The 17,196-nt window shown below is 41.1% G+C and overlaps 1 protein-coding gene across 1 annotated transcript in view; it reads right to left on the minus strand.

Annotated features, from left to right (window-relative positions):
* Nucleotides 1–7,155: 7,155 nt before the first annotated feature.
* The window catches only part of TOX (thymocyte selection associated high mobility group box), a 234,374-nt gene continuing 224,333 nt past the window's right edge, over nucleotides 7,156–17,196 (minus strand). The window contains exons 8-9 of the mRNA XM_068396986.1: nucleotides 10,982–11,133; nucleotides 7,156–7,192 (exon numbers count right to left, since the gene is read on the minus strand). Coding sequence (XP_068253087.1) covers nucleotides 7,156–7,192; nucleotides 10,982–11,133 — 189 coding nt within the window. The remainder of the gene's footprint in view (nucleotides 7,193–10,981; nucleotides 11,134–17,196) is intronic.

A 17,196-nucleotide genomic window follows, 5' to 3' on the forward strand; every position in this document is an offset into this window, starting at 1 on the left:
CCAGGACCTCATTGTGCGACTGCTTCCAGCCTGTTTGCAGAAGGCAGCTTCTGCTGGGGACTCAGTGGCAGGACAGTCCTATTCCGCTGTCATGACTGTCTCCTTGTGGGTTCTGAGAGTCTCCTCAGTGTGCAGATATATGTATATGTATGGTGCTTTGTTAAATTTGATGCAGAAAGTCAGAGAGGTAAAGGAGTTTACTGGGTTCTAGGGAGAAATTCTACAAAAAGAGAGAAATAAAGAATTTTGAGGAATATGATCAGTGTAGTCGAAATTCCAGTCTCATAAACTTTGAAATTTTAATCAAAAATTCCAGCAACATGAGACCAGAGATTACTTGGACATCTCTCTCTTGTTTTTTTGACCTTTTTAAAGTTAGTTGAAAGTTGAAAATAGCACTCAGCTGTACACATATGACTTAAAAGTGGAAAACTGCTAAAGACAAATAAAACCTGGAAGTCTCCCCCTATTTATTATTTGTAAAATCTCATCTCTGTTAAAGCTGTCCTTGTGGATCTGAGCACTGCTTCACAGCTGTTGAACTTTAGTTATGACTAAAGCAGAATACTCTCTTTTAAAACCAGATCTCAGCTACTCTTCCTCTAAATTACTCTGTGCCCCTGGGCACATCACTTACCTTCTTTCATATTCATCTCTTTAACAAAACCATGTAACACATGCTTGTATGCCAAAGGAGCGGAGAGGCTCAGCTCATTATTTCAGAACTCTGAGCAGAAGTAGATATCAAAATATGAAGGCTTACTCTACTAATTAAGGCATCAGATAGCCTTATTTATTCAAGCGATGACATGCTTTTGAATGAACTTTGGAACTTCATGTTGCTATCTAAGCCATGCTATACAGACAGCAGGAAAAAAAATATCATCTCTTACATCTTCAGTATTTAACAATATGACTGTACTGATGGCATAAACATGGATCCAAGTGTTTCATTGTGCAGAAAGTCAGTATTACAAAAGCAGCCTCCAGGCTTTGTGTCTGCAGAGGGCTTACATTGCCACAGTTGCTGTGCTAGCATGGTAAGGTGAATATTCCCATTGCAGCTCCACCACCCACCCATACCGGACTTTTTGACTTCCACTGAAACTTGGCACTTTGGGAGCACCAAGATCAGCATATATGCTGTGCACAGAGCTGGGAAGGTTTTAACTTTAGGTATCAAAGCGTGAGAAGCCTCAATATTCACTAGAGGTTTTCTTTTTTATTTTTTTTTTTTTTAAATACTGGAGCCATGCAGGTTGTAAGACAAAACTTCTTAGAAAGCTAATTTAGAGCAGCATCTCAAATGTGTGATTCTTGGAGCCTTCAGAGACTTCTGTGTTACAAAAATTGTGGCCAGCCTGCTGTGAAACAGTGGCACATGGAATATCACCCACCTACATGTTTGATTTAGCTAAAGAACACGTGTTTTACAAAGGTATCCATCCTTGATCTAACATCTTTTTTTCAAGTGGTTGTGCATCCACCATGCTACTTGGTAAATTCAGAGTTAAAAGAAAAAGTACTTTGTTTCCAGTTTGAAATCTTCTGACCTAAACTTCCAGCCTCTGGACATTGCTGTGAGTCCTCTGGTTCTGCCTGCCCTGTGCGCTCAGTGTCTGCCATCCGCATCCTCACTGTTCAGCTGGCTGGAAGTCTGGAAAACATTGACGTTCTAAGGGTTACTGGATTACAATTGTTCTCTGCAAATAAAATTCACATCTGTTCTGACAACTTATTTCAGCCTGATGCAACTTGAAAAGGTCGAGATTAATCCCAGAAAATCAGACTTCTAGTAGAAAGGCCAAATCAACTTTAATTGTAACGCATGGCTATTTGTATTGGCGTTTAGCTGCAGCCGTTTGTCCTCCTTTCCATTGGTATTATTTGTTTCTGAGCTCACTACTAAAGCCTACAATGCAAGCTGAAATGTTTTAAGTAACGTAACAAAAATAACAGCTGACATCTTTCCTTTTACAGGTTTCCATTGACCCAGGGTATTTTGTGTGCATGGTTTTTACGACTTTTGTTTATCAGCAGTCTGGGGGAAAAAATCATAGAAGAAAAAATTGGCTCATTTTATAAAGATTAATCGTGGCTACTGTACTTTCACACACCCTCCTAGCCTCTTGGCTTTATCCATCAGAGCCTGACGAGTGCCCGGGGGGATGAACCACTTGCTCTGGAGTTCTGCCTCCTATCAAACTTTGATTGTGGGCACTAAGGGGTTTAAAACCCCTTCACATTGCAGCAGTTGCAAGCTGTGGTTTTCTGTGTTGGTGAGGTGACTAACAGCAGCACCCTCCCCTTGGCGTGGGGGACAGGTTGGTGTAGCACCTCTCTAACCACCCTGCTGGCTGCCGGTAGCTGCTATCAGCTCAGCCATCGAGCCGTCAACTGACATCTGAGCTCTCAGATCCCCTGAAAAGTGACAGGATGAGAGAGACTCATTTGGCAATACTTTGCTCTTGCTGTTTGGCCTGGAGAAAGATACTCAAAGTGGTAAGATCGTTTAGCAACAGCTGGCAAGCACCCGGGTGTGAGCCTGATTTTCAGACATGACAGGCACTTACAGGAATGTTGCCAGATACAGCTGTTTAAAAGCCTTAATAAACAGCAAGTCAATACTAATCTTTGCCAAATTAATCTTTTCCTTGACAGCCCATCAGAGCAATTATGCTCAGACTTGTTGTAAACACCCAATTGTCAGAGGGTAAGGATCTTCTCCTCAGTATACTGTGGATTTTTTGCATGCAGCTTGTTTTCCAAATAGGAAGGTTTCCTTTTCTTTTCCCCTCCCACCTTTTTTTTTTTTTTTTCTGTTTTGTTTTCTAGCCAATACGTGTTTGCCAGCTTGGTATTAGCCTGAACAAAATTTCTTTGTAAAGTGTCTATTGCAGAAAGCCCTTAATAGAATGTGAAATGATGACAGTCGCAGGATCCATGCAGATGCACATTTGCTAGTGGGTTTCTCTAATTAGGCAGTAACTGTGACAGACTCTGAAATGTTAGAAGTCATTGTTCTCACTTGTCCTCTTGTCGGTGGAATAAGAACTACATTTGAGTTGTGATTTAATGTGCTGCTGGGTAATAATAAAATACATGACTCTGCAAAGGAAAGCAAATGCTGTCTGTCAGACCTGACACAAAGCACCTCATGTTCTCCAAGGTGCTCAGCACCTCCTGCAGCACTGCCAGCACACTGCTGTACTCACTAAATAATATTTTGTTTAAGTGCAAAAGGACTTGCAGACACCAGATAAATAATTAACAGGGCAAAGGTTGTATATCTATCTATCTATGTATCTATGTAGGTATCTATCTATCTATCTATCTATCTATCTATTTATATCTATATCTATACCTATTTCTGTATTTATATCTATACCTACATACTACAGGGAGTTCTGGGGAGTAACTCCTGTATGGGTTACACACAGCTCTTTAGCTACTTCTCACAGTGTGTGCAAAATAAGGATTTTTACCTACTCTGTTTCCCCAGAGCACAGAAAGAGATCTCTGTGGACCTGAAATGTTTACAGGATCGGGTAAGAAATAGGTAGGTACAGTCTTGGAGAGGGTAGTTCAGGTTGAGATGAAGTCTCAGAAGGTTGAGGAAGGTGGTAAGAGCGTGTTTTACCTTCCACTAATGAGCTCTTTTATTGGTGGGTTTCCTGTTTACAGAGGAGACTTGCGGGGAATATTTGGCATAGACACCACTGGAATCAGGAACTGGTATTTGGTGAGAGAGAGAGAAGTGGACACAAATACATTAGGTTTCCTTGTGAATGGCTGGGGCCCTCCATGAATACATTACTTACTGCCTGTGGATGAATGTGGGAAGAAAAATCCTATAGCAGGTCCCTTTGAAGAGCTTCTTTGGGTCAGAGGCAGCACCTGGATGGGATTTCTGCTTGAACCTCTGTGAGTTTGGTGATGGAGAGATCGGGACTCGTTGCCAGAACGAGGCACTTGGAGAGCAGCAGTAAATTCAAAGAGCGTTTCTTTTTCAAAACCTCTGCTTACCTTGGTGCAAGCGAATGGGATTTACATCTTGCAGAGTGCATATGTTGCTAACTTTGCATTTTGCCTAGCACTTTTTAAAAATCATTAAAAAAAATATTAATTTCAACTAATGGAAGACATTATTTCCCTTGGTTTCTATCATTTTGACAGATGTCTTTATCATATTTACTTGCTGTTACTGTGTTGCTTCAATGTGTAGGTCGTTTTGTTCCTGTGTGCTTTTTCATTATCATTGTTATGACAGATGGTGACTTACAACCAGTGACTTGGGTGCATGTGTTACTGTGGTGCCTAGGCCACGGTGCTTCAGCAAAGGGTGGGGCATATCTTCATGAACTCCAGTGGAGTTTCACCTGCTTACAAAAGGATCTCGACCTTCTAGGCTCCATCTATTGACAATTTGTATCTGTCAATACGCAGCTGAAAACACAGAGCAGATTGCCCTTGAACGGCAACCACTGCTTTTTCCCAAGGTCAGACACGAAGAACTGACATTTATGCATCGAAGTTGGATCTTTGCTTTGGAACAAAGTGGCTTCAGTATAACCCTGGCCAAAACTGCTGCTCTTCCAGCTTAGCTGTCCTGTCCGAACAGAGCCCAGGAACAGAACTACGCTCAAACCACCGGACGAGTAAGGTGCTGCACGGTAAACACACCACAGGTTTCCTATCTTACAGACTGAGAGACACCAACTAGCCAGAGGTTCATACAGAATAGGTATTTTATTCATGATGTATTTTTTTTATTTACATTAAAGTTTTCTTGCATTTTGAACTCTGCTTGGATACTGAAATTAACAACTTTATGTGACTGCGTACCTGCTCTAAAAGAAATGGAGATAACACAGTTCTTTTCCACGAAAGAAAAAGGAAAACTGCCTGTCAAAATCAAAGCTGATTTTTTCTCATCACCAGTAATTATCTTCTCATTTTAGAATTAATATGAGTGGAAAATGTAGTTTACTATAACATAACAAATAGAAGACATTGGGTAATTAGTAGTGCTGGTATATTTCTAAAGTACTAAACAGACAAACAATAAACTGTGAATTTAATCACGAGTTCTCATACAGTTTCAAGACAGGAAAATTAGAGCTCTCAGCTACAGTCATTTGAGTAATCACATCTGATCTGCATTATTTATTAGTTATTACATGCCAAGTGATTCCGATTGTACATTGCCTGAAATAATTCCAAAGCAAGCATACCTTTGTTTCTGGCTTGTTTTTTAAAAAAATTCAATGTCATTGCATAATGAGGGTGGTAGAGCACTGGAACAGGCTGCCCAGGGAGGTTGTGGAGTCTCCTTCTCTGGAGATATTCAAAACCCGTCTGGACACGACCCCGTGCAACATGCTCTGGGTGAACCTGCTTTGGCAGGGGGTTGGACTAGATGATCTCCAGAGGTCCCTTCAAACCCCAACCATTCTGTGACTCTGTGATTCTATGTGTATTTTATCCGAGTTGCTTGCTTTATTTCACACAGAAAATACAAATCAGTGGTACTCTCCATTAATTGGACAGGCATCCAGGATGAAATCCTCCAGAAATATATTTTCAGAGCTACCCCTGATCCAAAACATTGACAAAATACCTTCTTTTGGATTTTTTCACCCCTTTCCCTGTGGCTGTTGAACTTACCTTTCACTTTAGGATGTATTTGGGATACACTCCCTAAAACTCTGTAGGACCTTTTGCATGTATAAGAAAATGGCTGAAGCATATTTGGTAATATTTCTGTTGGTAATATTTTTTTTCCACTTGACTAATTAACCAAAACTGATGAATTTTCAAGAAGCAGCATTATGCAGTTTTATTCAGTTAGTTTTGTTGGTTCAAGTCTCAGTTTTGGGCAACTTCCTGCTACAATGCTTTAAAAAGGGAATTACTTAAAACACCTTATTTTTTTCTTAACAACTAAAGAAATACAGAAATAAGTATTGGTTGCCTTCATTTTCTGCCGGTAAAGCAGGTTTGGTGTTATATATGTCACTGTAAAAACTAAATAAAGTATTCACATCGGTTGTGAACAATTTGTGCCAGCAAAAGTTAAAGCGTCAAAGAAACCTCTTTAAAATGCTAACAAATTTACTTACAAACACCTATATTTATTATTTCATAAATAGGCGCAACAGGTTCCATAAAAAAGATTAAATACAGACACAGTATGAAGAAACAATAATACATAGCCATGTGTAAAGGTTATAATTTAGCTGTCTCCAATCTGTTTCTGCATCTAATAAAATATCAGGTATGCATTTGGCAGTTTTATACATAAAAGGACTTAAATGACATTTACTAACCAGTACACATAAAGTGATTTTCTTTAAAAAAAAGAAGCATTTTTAGGCAGTACAAAATAAATCTGTTTGCTCTTTATCAACATTAGGGTTTTTTTCCTCGTTTTTTGTGTTTATTTCATGAGACAAAGCCAATATTTTTAATTAATATCATTTGGGAATATTTTACTTTTTTTTCTCCAAATACTTTGAAAATATAGAACTATTAGTCAGTTGTTTAAAAATGAAGTAAAAATATGAATGTTTGCCAATTTAACCCTTATTGTGAAATCAACAAACTGGAATGAGCCAGTTTCAATTACAATTAGCTACAAAAACATTCACATTTTATACTCTAGGAGAGTGTAACATAGATGCTATTTACAACCTTGCTTTGACTGCTACATCAAGCCATTTAAAAAGTCTTTAGTAGTTTCATATAAACACCCATTATGAAAAACCAATGGTAAATCCAGGACTTTTATCCGAGACATCTACAGTTGCTAAGGCAGTTACTATCGCAGCACTTCACAGCAAAAACCAACATAAAATCTGAATGGTCCAAGTTTCCTTCAAGGAAGAAGAAAAGCAATGTCCGTTAAAGGATGTCAGGGTAGGGGTGGAAAAGAGAAAGAAAGAAAGAGAAAAAAGGGGGGGAGAAAAAAAAAGAAAAAGAAAGAAGCAAGACTATTTTTTTCCAGAGTGGGTGACCCACAAGCTTAAATAGTCCTAAGTGCTTAGCAACTTGTATTTCCTAACAAAATGCAGAACTGCCTTGACTGCATAAAGCAATCCATGATGAAAAGACTTCCCTGCGTTCCTCAGTGGAAAGGAGAGGTGTTTCAGATTTTCAGGTAAGGTAGAGTGCTTTGTCCCTCTGCATGCCCCTGTTCAAAGAGAAAAAGAACGAATGTGATTTTTTAAAAATTTGTAAAATTTTTAGTCCTATTCTTCCAAAAAAACCCCACAACCCTACTGCATGTCATTAATTCCAAGCATATCAGTGAAATATATGTGAAGTGGTTTTGCCAAACCACTCTCTATTATCTACCGACAGTCCTGGTTAACTGGAGAACTTCCAGCTGACTGGAAATTAGCAAATGTAATGCCCATCTACAAGAAGGGTCAGAAGGATGATCCACGAACTATAGGCCTGTCAGCCTGACCTCGGTGCCAGGCAAGGTGATGGAACAGATCATCCTGAGTGCCATCACATGGCACATGCAGGACAATCGGGGCATCGGGGCCAGCCAACATGGATTCATGAAAGGCAGGTCCTGCTTGACCAACCTGGTCTCCTTCTATGACCAAGTGACCCGCTTAGTAGATGAGGGCAGGGCTGTGGATGTAGTCTATCTAGACTTCAGTAAGGCATTCGACACTGTCTCCCACAGCATCCTCCTAGACAAACTGGCTGCCCGGGCTTGGATGGGTGGACCTCTTAAATGGGTTTAAAAACTGGCTGGATGGCCGAACCCAGAGAGTGGTGGTGAATGGGGCAAAGTCCAGCTGGCGGCCGGTCACTAGTGGTGTTCCCCAGGGCTCAGTTCTGGGGCCGGTGCTGTTCAATATCTTTATAGATGATCTAGATGTAGGGATTGAGTGCACCCTCAGCAAATTTGCAGATGACACCAAGCTGGGTGCGAGTGTCGATCTGCTGGAGGGTAGGAAGGCCCTACAGAGGGATCTGGACAGGTTAGATAGATGGGCCGAGACCAACGGCATGAGGTTCAACAAGAACAAGTGCCGGGTCTTACACTTGGGCCACAACAACCCCATGCAGCGCTACAGGCTGGGGGAAGAGTGGTTAGAAAGCGGCCCGGTGGAAAGAGACCTGGGGGTGCTGATCGACAGCCGGCTAAACATGAGCCAGCAGTGTGCCCAGGTGGCCAAGAAGGCCAATAGCATCCTGGCCTCTATTAGGAATAGTGTAGCCAGCCGGTCTAGGGAAGTGATCATCCCTCTGTACTCGGCACTGGTGAGGCCGCACCTTGAGTACTGTGTTCAGTTCTGGGCCCCGCACTTCAAGAAAGATGTTGAGGTGTTGGAGCGAGTCCAGAGGAGGGCGACCAAGCTGGTGAAGGGTCTGGAGGGTCTGACCTACGAGGAACGGCTGAGGGAGCTGGGGTTGTTTAGCCTGGAGAAGAGGAGGCTCAGAGGTGACCTTATTGCAGTCTACAACTACCTGAAGGGAGGTTGTAGTGAAGTGGGAGTTGGCCTCTTCTCCCGGGCAACTAGCGATAGGACAAGAGGACACAGCCTCAAGCTTCGCCAGGGGAGGTTCAGGTTAGACATTAGGAAGAATTTCTTTTCAGAAAGGGTTATTAGATATTGGAATGGGCTGCCCAGGGAGGTGGTGGAGTCACCATCTCTGGATGTGTTTAAGAAAAGACTGGACATGGCACTTAGTGCCATGGTCTAGTTGACAGGGTGGTGTCAGGGCAACGGTTGGACTCGATGATCCCTGAGGTCTCTTCCAACCTCGTCGATTCTGTGATTCTGTACAGCTGCATTAGCATGGTAATAACAAGAAAAATCCTAGTGCCACAGTGGCATGTAGCGACCCAGAGACCATATCTGGCTCTAAACTACCCAGACCTGGGACATGGGTTTAAGCCCTGGTTTGGGATCACCTGCACTAGTGGGTTGGTAGCACTGACTCTCTCACAAACCACATAGGTGCAGCTGAGGGTTTAGCACAGGTCTCAGAACGATACTCCATAAGCACCCTATATGATGTGGCCACTTTCCTTCAAGGGCAGGAGAGCTTAGTTACATAAACATGGGTGCCAGCCACTGATATCTCTGGCCCTTTTTATTTACCAGTACAGACATAGCCAAAACGTGTTGGGTTGGCAGGTTCAGGTAAGCACGCGCAAGGGAACACCAGAAGCTTCTGGCAGAGCTGACTAGACCAACTCTACTGGAGACCAGGCTTTACAAGAGACCTTCCACCAATGCACTGTGTCTTGCACATTTTTACATTCAGTTCTTGCTGGGTGTCAGCTTCAACTGAAGTGTATCATTTCAGGGCAAAAAGAAGTCATTTACCAGTTTCTAATTTGGAACAGTCTGTAGAAGTCATAAAAAAAATATATCATTTAAAGCAGAAGAAACATCACTGATAGGGCTTGGTTCACACTGCAGAGATTTTCTGGGAGAGAGGCTTTACTCTCAATGTCCTGCTTCCTTGCCAAAACCCAGGCACCAGTTCTGTTCTTCCACAGCTTTACAGCTTACTTGGTTTGGAGCCTGGGAGCAGCAAAGAGCGAGCTATGCGACACTGGCAATTTATGCCAATGCTATAGCAAAGATAGGCTAAGTCCATGCACACAGATTCACGAAGGCATATCTACACAGGATATGTACAGGGTCTGCTCAGAGAAAGCTTCTGCTGATGGAAAGTTATGCCCAGTGGGCACTCAGAGGGCACTGCTGGCAATGACCGCACATTGCTTTTTCCAGAAGAGACCAGGAGTCAAAGCCACAGGTGGCTATGGCTTGTTTGACAGAGGACAGTCTATTCCGAGCTCAGTTTAAGTGGGTATAAAAGTCTGTGGGCTAGGGAGGCTCCTATAAGGGCCTGAAGCACAGATCAAGACATTATGGTGATAGAGCACAGAAGTGAGACTGTTCTGCTGAACAAGTGGGCAAATTATGGGGCAACAGTGACAGGTATGGGGGAAAGTGATGCTGCTGTGCAGACTAGTTAGTCTGCCTCAGTGTCAGCAGGTTCTAGCCAAGGTGTTTTTCTGAACTAGTAACCAGAAGATTTTTGTTCAGTTCTAGTTTGAATTCCAGAAATACTTTAAAACAATAATGCAAGTAATTCCAAGTTTGAGTAAATGTAATGGGTAAAACTGGTCTTTAGTTCTGCTTTGTGTTCATTTGTGTGGGCTCGATTTGACACCTTGGTAGCGACCAAGAGCTTTTATCTGCCTTTGCCTTGGGGATTCATGCCAAGGTCAAGGGGAGGTCAGGTTGGTGGGAACGTTTACAAGGCACAACACCTATCATTTAAAACTCAAAAGGTACCTTCTGTTCAGAGTCTGAAATGTTTCCAGGCAGTTCCTCGGACAGTAACATGGTTCCACAAAAACAATGCTGCAGAGGAGTTGTGGGTTTGAAGGGGCTACTAACATTATGGTAGGGGCACAAAGCTCCTACAGGTATGGTGTTTTAGTTCTGGTTACAGTAATGGGATCTACATGCCATTCCCTTCCACGTATCTTGTATCCCACGCATCACCCCTCCATCTCACTGATGTGGGTTTTCATAACCCAAACTAGTTTTCACTGGCAGCAAGCTCTCCTGAGCAATGGAGTACTTGGAGAAAATAGTTCATGGCATTTGGCTCTCAAGTAGGAGGTAGTGATCTTAACACTTCTTTCCTATACCTTCTCCCTAAGATTTCACTTCTGATTTTCTATGGAATGGAAGTTCTCTAAGACCAAAGTGTACATACTATAATAGGATGACAACAATGTCTAATAAATGTATGTACTGAAAACTTTTTCTCCCACAACAGTCTAACTGCTGAATAAATACAGTGCCATCACAGATGCACTTCTGAAATACCATAGGGAAACAGGCAACAAAGCCATTTCCAAATTCTCTGTCAGACACTTGTGTCATGAATGTTGCTCAACACAAGGTGGCATTCACTGGCTACTTACCCATTACTGCAGTAGTCATTATTCCAGTCCACAGTCTGTGCTGGAGGATTTCTGCACCCTGAACGAACATACTCCATTGCTTGGGTAACAACTTGTGCAGCTGTTGATGTTGGATTGATGATATTCTGATAATCAGGCTGAAGAGTAAATCCCTAGAGAAGAAAGCAAGCACATTGCAATGTGTGGAAACCAAGCAATAGGTTGGGTACATTAAAGAAACCAAACGGTGTGTACTGTGAAATGGTAGAATACTTCTTTTCCAGGTGTACGTTAGGTTATCAAATTTAAAATAGAAAAAAATGTGTAGGTACTTTCTAAGTTTTAAGATCTTTCTTTGGTTTGAGAAATGAAACACTGCCAAATCGTTTTTTGTTATTACACAGTCACAGGACAGAACTAAAAGGGACAAAGCACAAACAATTCAAAACCAAGAGAACAACTCAATCAGCACTGGGGCAAAAAGGTCTGTTTGTTCCTTAGAGCTTCCATTTAGATTAAACGTAAGGACACACACAAGTCATTAATTCCCAGAATATGCAAGAGAATCTTTTTGAAGGATGTAGGCAGCAGGTGGCTGGCTGTTTTATTAGACTACACCTATTCACATATTGTTCTCAAAACCCTTCTTCTTTATTCAGTCACAAAGCGACCATCTGCTGCTTCTTTTATTTGTACTTCCCTCTCATCAGAAATTCAACCAAAGCTTTTTAGCAGTTGTTGGACTAATGTAGTGAAAGTAGCACAGAATAACTTGCTTTTTGAAACCAAGAAGACAAGAAAAAACGTGGAAGTTACAAAGAGACATCTAACCTGCTCTTGAAATATCTGTCATATGAAGTCATAATAATTTTTAGCTCTTTTGATATATGAGGATGTTTAAATGCTGTGTTTCAAAACCAGGAGAACAATTGAAATTTCAAGGTTAGTGTATCTGATTCACCCTGTATAAATGTACATCATGTTCCTGTAAAGTTAGAAGAACTACATTGGATAAAAGTATGGGAATGCTGTATGAAAGCAGTCAATGTCTGCTGAAAAAACCCAACCAAACTCCTTCCTGGGGCAAGGGCATACAATTCCCATTCAAGTTAACTGGATGTGTAGGTGCTAAATGAGAAACTGAACTTGAAACAAGACACCTAGTTTGAAAACCTACTCCTGTGGCCCAAGTCTACATACAGAATAGACAGAACTAAAGCTTTTAGTTTTAAATTCTAGTGCATTATGTGTGATCACTTCTTATACACAGCCTTCATTAGGACAGGAATTTTGCAGAGAGCTGTTTTTTTTCTGCAGGTTTAACAAGTCAGCCACGACACATTTAATCAAGATACATGAGTATTCTCAGTTTTCGCCTGGCCCCCTCCATCCACAGAAATGAGCTTCCTTCAAATATAACGTGTCACTTCCTTCTTCACATCCCTCTTTCTTGGTGTGTTATACTCTGAAGGTCCCACAGCTGTTCTGCCCTGCCGTGCCTCTTGTGTACACCGTAACCCCATTCCACTCATCCTGACCACGGATTTTAGCCTAGGCCATAAATGAGTGCAACTTTCTTCTATAATCTCTTCCATATGGAGAATATCCCAAGTTGCACTTCAGTACCTTAAATGCTCTTTGAAGACTCACTTTGTCCCTGCTGACTCCAAGAAACAGACTATTAGTAGTGGGCAAGTTCACGGCTGAATTCGACATCTAGTTGTCATATAACTTATATACTGCCCAGCTAATAAGGTAAAATAAACCCCACCCATGGTGATTGTAACCCCCATGCTCTGTACACTGACTTTTCACCAGGCTCTAAATCTGCACATCAGGCTGTGTAAACAACCCCCAAGCCTGCAACGGATCCAAAGGAAACTGTTAATTGAGCAGACTTCCCAATGACTTAAATTGGAGTTTTGTGTAATTAGAAGGCAGAAAAATTGGTCTTGTGTATCACTGTCATCATTTTTATACAAAACATCACTCATAAGGCCTTTCTAACTTAGCTGTAAGAGGAAAATAGTCACAGAAACACATCCTACCCTCAGGCACTCAGGTTTACCTTTGGTAACAAAGCCCCTGAGCTATTCTTATCAGTCTTCATGAAACAATCACATATACAAGAAAAACACTATGGGGCCAGTAGCTCCAGCAGTGGTGTAGCGAAGCATACAAGTGAGCAGCCACAGAGGCTCAAGTACTCATACAGCAAGAAGAGAGAGTTCCTCAAATCAGAGGAAGAGACCATCAGTGCAATATCCATTCCATTTCTTCTGGACTTAGGACAAATAAATAGCTTAGATACGGGAGGATGGTCCTGTGGTTTAAATGCCAGCTTGGAACTGGGTGGGGACTTATTCTCATATTTTCTCAGGTTTTCTGTGTGACCACAGCCAAATTGCTTTGGCTCTCTTCCAGCGAAGCATGTGTGCATTTGCACTTGGACTGAATTGGTACCTCTCATGTTAAGGTTGGGACCACGGATCCAAACTTAATTCTCCTATCTGCAAAATAAGGGGTAACGACACTTTCATCTTGCAAGCCTGTTTAGTTTATAACTGCCTCGAATGGGGGCCTGTTTCTTAGTACATGTTCATATGATAAATTTTAATGCAGCGCAGAGGTATTTTGAGCCAGGCTCCAGCTCCAGAAGCAGCTGAGCTGGTGCAGCTCAGCAGTCCCAGTGGGGCTGAAGGCTACTGGAATACCAGCAATGTGGGTGCTGGAAAGCATGCTTGTTAAGGCAAAGTAATTTAAGAAACCTGAACTTAACATGAAGGACTGATAAAGTATGGTGATGTTTAAAATGTAAACAACAATTACTTCAGCTTGTTCATCAACAGAAAAAGCTCTGGAAACACAGATCTGTACAACAGAGGGAGACAGCCTTGTACCAGGCTTGTAGTAAATATTTGTGTATTATTTATTTAAACGCTTAACAAACAATGATGAAACAAAAAGTGCTCAGAAAATGAGTGCTTCAAGGTCTAATTAAACAATGCTGAATGTTTTTGCATTGTAATGCTCAAGAGAAAATCACCAACTGTTTTGCAACATGCCTAAAATTTTAAATTCCATTTTTTTGTTCCAGATTGAAATAAAAACAGGGAACTTGATAAAGATTAATTTGATGTCAGGAGGGACATTTGCTCTTTAATTAGATTTCTGTAGCCTTAGCAGTTTCGTTGTGCCACTGTAGCAAGTCCTAAAGAGCCTGCAGCAGAACTAAACAGTGATCTTCATCTCCACACTTTGCTGGGAACTAATTTCATTTCCTGCCTGTCTGGAGAGGTATTTTCAACAGGCATCAATGTTTTTGTCTTCACAACTGATTTATTCATCAATCTCAATGTGATATTTTAAACCTTTAAATTACATCCAAATCCTAAAGCATCTGTTTATTACACAAGGAAATTGAAAATCTGTCTGTGTGATATCATACAAAGATTTTTCCTTAAGGTTATAAAGGAAGTTGACAGATATTAATGATTTTTTTTTTCTCTTGACCTCATTCGAAGACAAAGCTTAACAAAAAAGAGGAAGGAATCTGGACAAATACAGCAGGTCCATGAGTTTACTCTATATAATATATACCAGAAAAAATGAGGCTATTATTTTTGGCAGGCTATGCAATCATTGCGCTGTATACATTTATTTTCTAAAGGAAAAGAAATACCTAAAAGTGGACTGAAATGAGTTGTTATTATTAAAAAAAATAAAAAATAAAATGAAACATACATTAATCTTCTGCTTCTTTGTTATGCATACACTTGCAGCCATGGTTACTAGACATTAAGAATCTAGTTTTGCTTGCTTTGCCTGCGAACTGAAGTGGGACAGAGATTGTAATGGGACTCACCACCCCACTCAATGCTTGGGTGAAGGATTTTAAGCAGGGAAGGTGATGCTTCCAGTAGGGCTGTTTAAAAGGGTTCCTTAACAAGGACTGGGCATATTTGGGAGGGAGTGAATCCTTGGTCTCACCACTTTCCACACAAAACAGCACAGTACAACAGGCTGGAGAGGCGGATATGCTCAGAAAGAAGCACAAGTGTCTTTATGAGCAGACAAAGGAAAGAATGACTTTGCAAGAGAAAACAGTTTGCAGCTTCAGATATCGTTTTAGCCTGAACTTTGGAGAAATCATGCTGATTTGAATGAGAAAGGTTAAGATGCAGATCACCTGATCCCAACTAAGTGAAAATTAAACATCATGTCAAACCTAAGAAACAGACTGGAGAGAAGCAACTCTGTATCAGTTAAAATATAATACAGTGATAAGATGGTCATGTGAGCATTTAATGAAAGAAAAATCACACTATTCTAATCTACTGTGATTCTTCCAGTGTGTCAAAAGTGGATGAAAAAAACTACTGCATAATGGATTTAGACTTTAACAAAGTAAAACTTTAACATAGCTTCTGTTAATAATATTTAAGAAAAATATAGTATATTTCAGAATTAGAAGTTAAATATTATCAGAATCAGGATCTAATTTAAATCTAAGAACAGAACTAAATGGTTATTTTTTACAGTGTAAAGGATTAACACTGTAAACAAGCATCCCCAAGGTCTACAGTAGTGCCCTTTATTTAATTTATTCATTAACTGTTTTGGAACATAAAGGAATAGAGAGAAAAGAGTCTATTTAAAAATATTTAGATAACTCAAACTAGAGAAGATTGTTTAAAAGAAATTAAAAAATATTTACTAATGCAAGGTATATGACCAAAACGCTAATACCTAAATTTTACTTTGCCTTGAGCATTTCAGAACAATTCGGATGCATTGTATCAGCTGCATACTCCGCAGAATTAATTGATTTTAAAAATAACATGAATTGTGCAGTCACTGAGGATTTTTGGCTACCAACACTTTTGATCTTCTTGATGTTCTGTAGTCTCCTGGAGGAGACTGCCCTTCTCCAGCTGGCAGTCTCTCTTGGTTTGGCAGCTGCACACATGCAGACAAGGGCTGCTGGAAGTGAAGGAGGACATGCTGTTCCCTGTGGAGCTGATGAAGATCAACTCATTGTCCTGGCAGCAGTGGGGGCAGAAGTCTCTCCACAGGTCAGCACTTCTTATCAGTCCCTCCTTGAAGTTACACACGCACAGTGGTTTTGGAGAACTGTGTTCCTGCCTGCCAGAACTGAAATCTGTATCTTTATGTGATTTTTCTTGGAGCTGGCAGTCCTTCAGAGATACTACAAGACGATCTTTGATAAGAAACTATCCTCCTCTCCTGGAGAAAATGAGTGACCAAATCTTCCAGAGCCACAATGTTAAAGCAGAGGATCTGTAGAGAGCAGGGATTCCCAGAGCCTGCTACCATTGAGTGTCGCACTAGTAAGCCACAAACTATTTCAAAGCTGGATGTTGGGAAAAAGAGGAAAAAAATCAGAACACATCATCACTGAGAGCTGTGACTGCTGCTTCTAACATGTCTACAACACAGCTATCTGTCTGCTGTGGTGGTGTCCAGCCAGGTGAGTCCTGCAGTAGAGACTACTAGGAAACTATTGGCAGACTTACTTACCCTTCTCTTGCCTATTAAGCTTCACACTGCAGTGTGACACGAGAAAATCTACCTCATTTCTTCTTAAAGTGTATTAGTCTGTTTGGTATAAGCAGTGGTTAGGTTTCTGAAAAGGAAAATGTCTCCCGTTGCAAGTCATGCTGTAGGGAGCGGGATGTTAATTAGTTTCTGGTTTTGCTGCTTACATAAATTAGATGCCCACTGGAGTCTCTGAAAAAGGCTTAGAGTGGCCACACCTTTAGCATGGAGGAAATCAAACAGCTGAGGGAAGAGGAACTGAAAAAAAGTTGAATTAAATGTAACGATCGCTTCCGCTTTATCAGACTCCATATTGTCCCATTCTTCTTGGTTGTCTTTTTATGTAGCAGAGTGGTCTACTCCGTGCTGCTGAGGACTGAACCTCACATACAGAGTCCTCCTTCCCTCCTCACCATGGGCCGTGTGTACAGGGTGATGCCTCTTCTTTGTCCTCATTGCTGTTGACTCTGTGCTGCTGTCATCGTTTGGAGGGCTCGCTTTTTCCCCCACTACGTCTTTTCCTCTTTAACATGCTCTATGATCAGCAGAGTGTTTGCTCAATTTTGAGCGAGGAAAGAGCAGTCTTTTGACAACTGAGTCAGAAAGAGGCCTTTATTTTCAGGTTATAGTTTCTTTATTTCTCACTATTTTCCTCCTGGTCGCCAATCTGTCCTCCA

The sequence above is a fragment of the Nyctibius grandis genome, chromosome 3, assembly GCF_013368605.1.
Source record: "Nyctibius grandis isolate bNycGra1 chromosome 3, bNycGra1.pri, whole genome shotgun sequence".
Classification (NCBI taxonomy): Eukaryota; Metazoa; Chordata; class Aves; order Nyctibiiformes; family Nyctibiidae; genus Nyctibius; species Nyctibius grandis.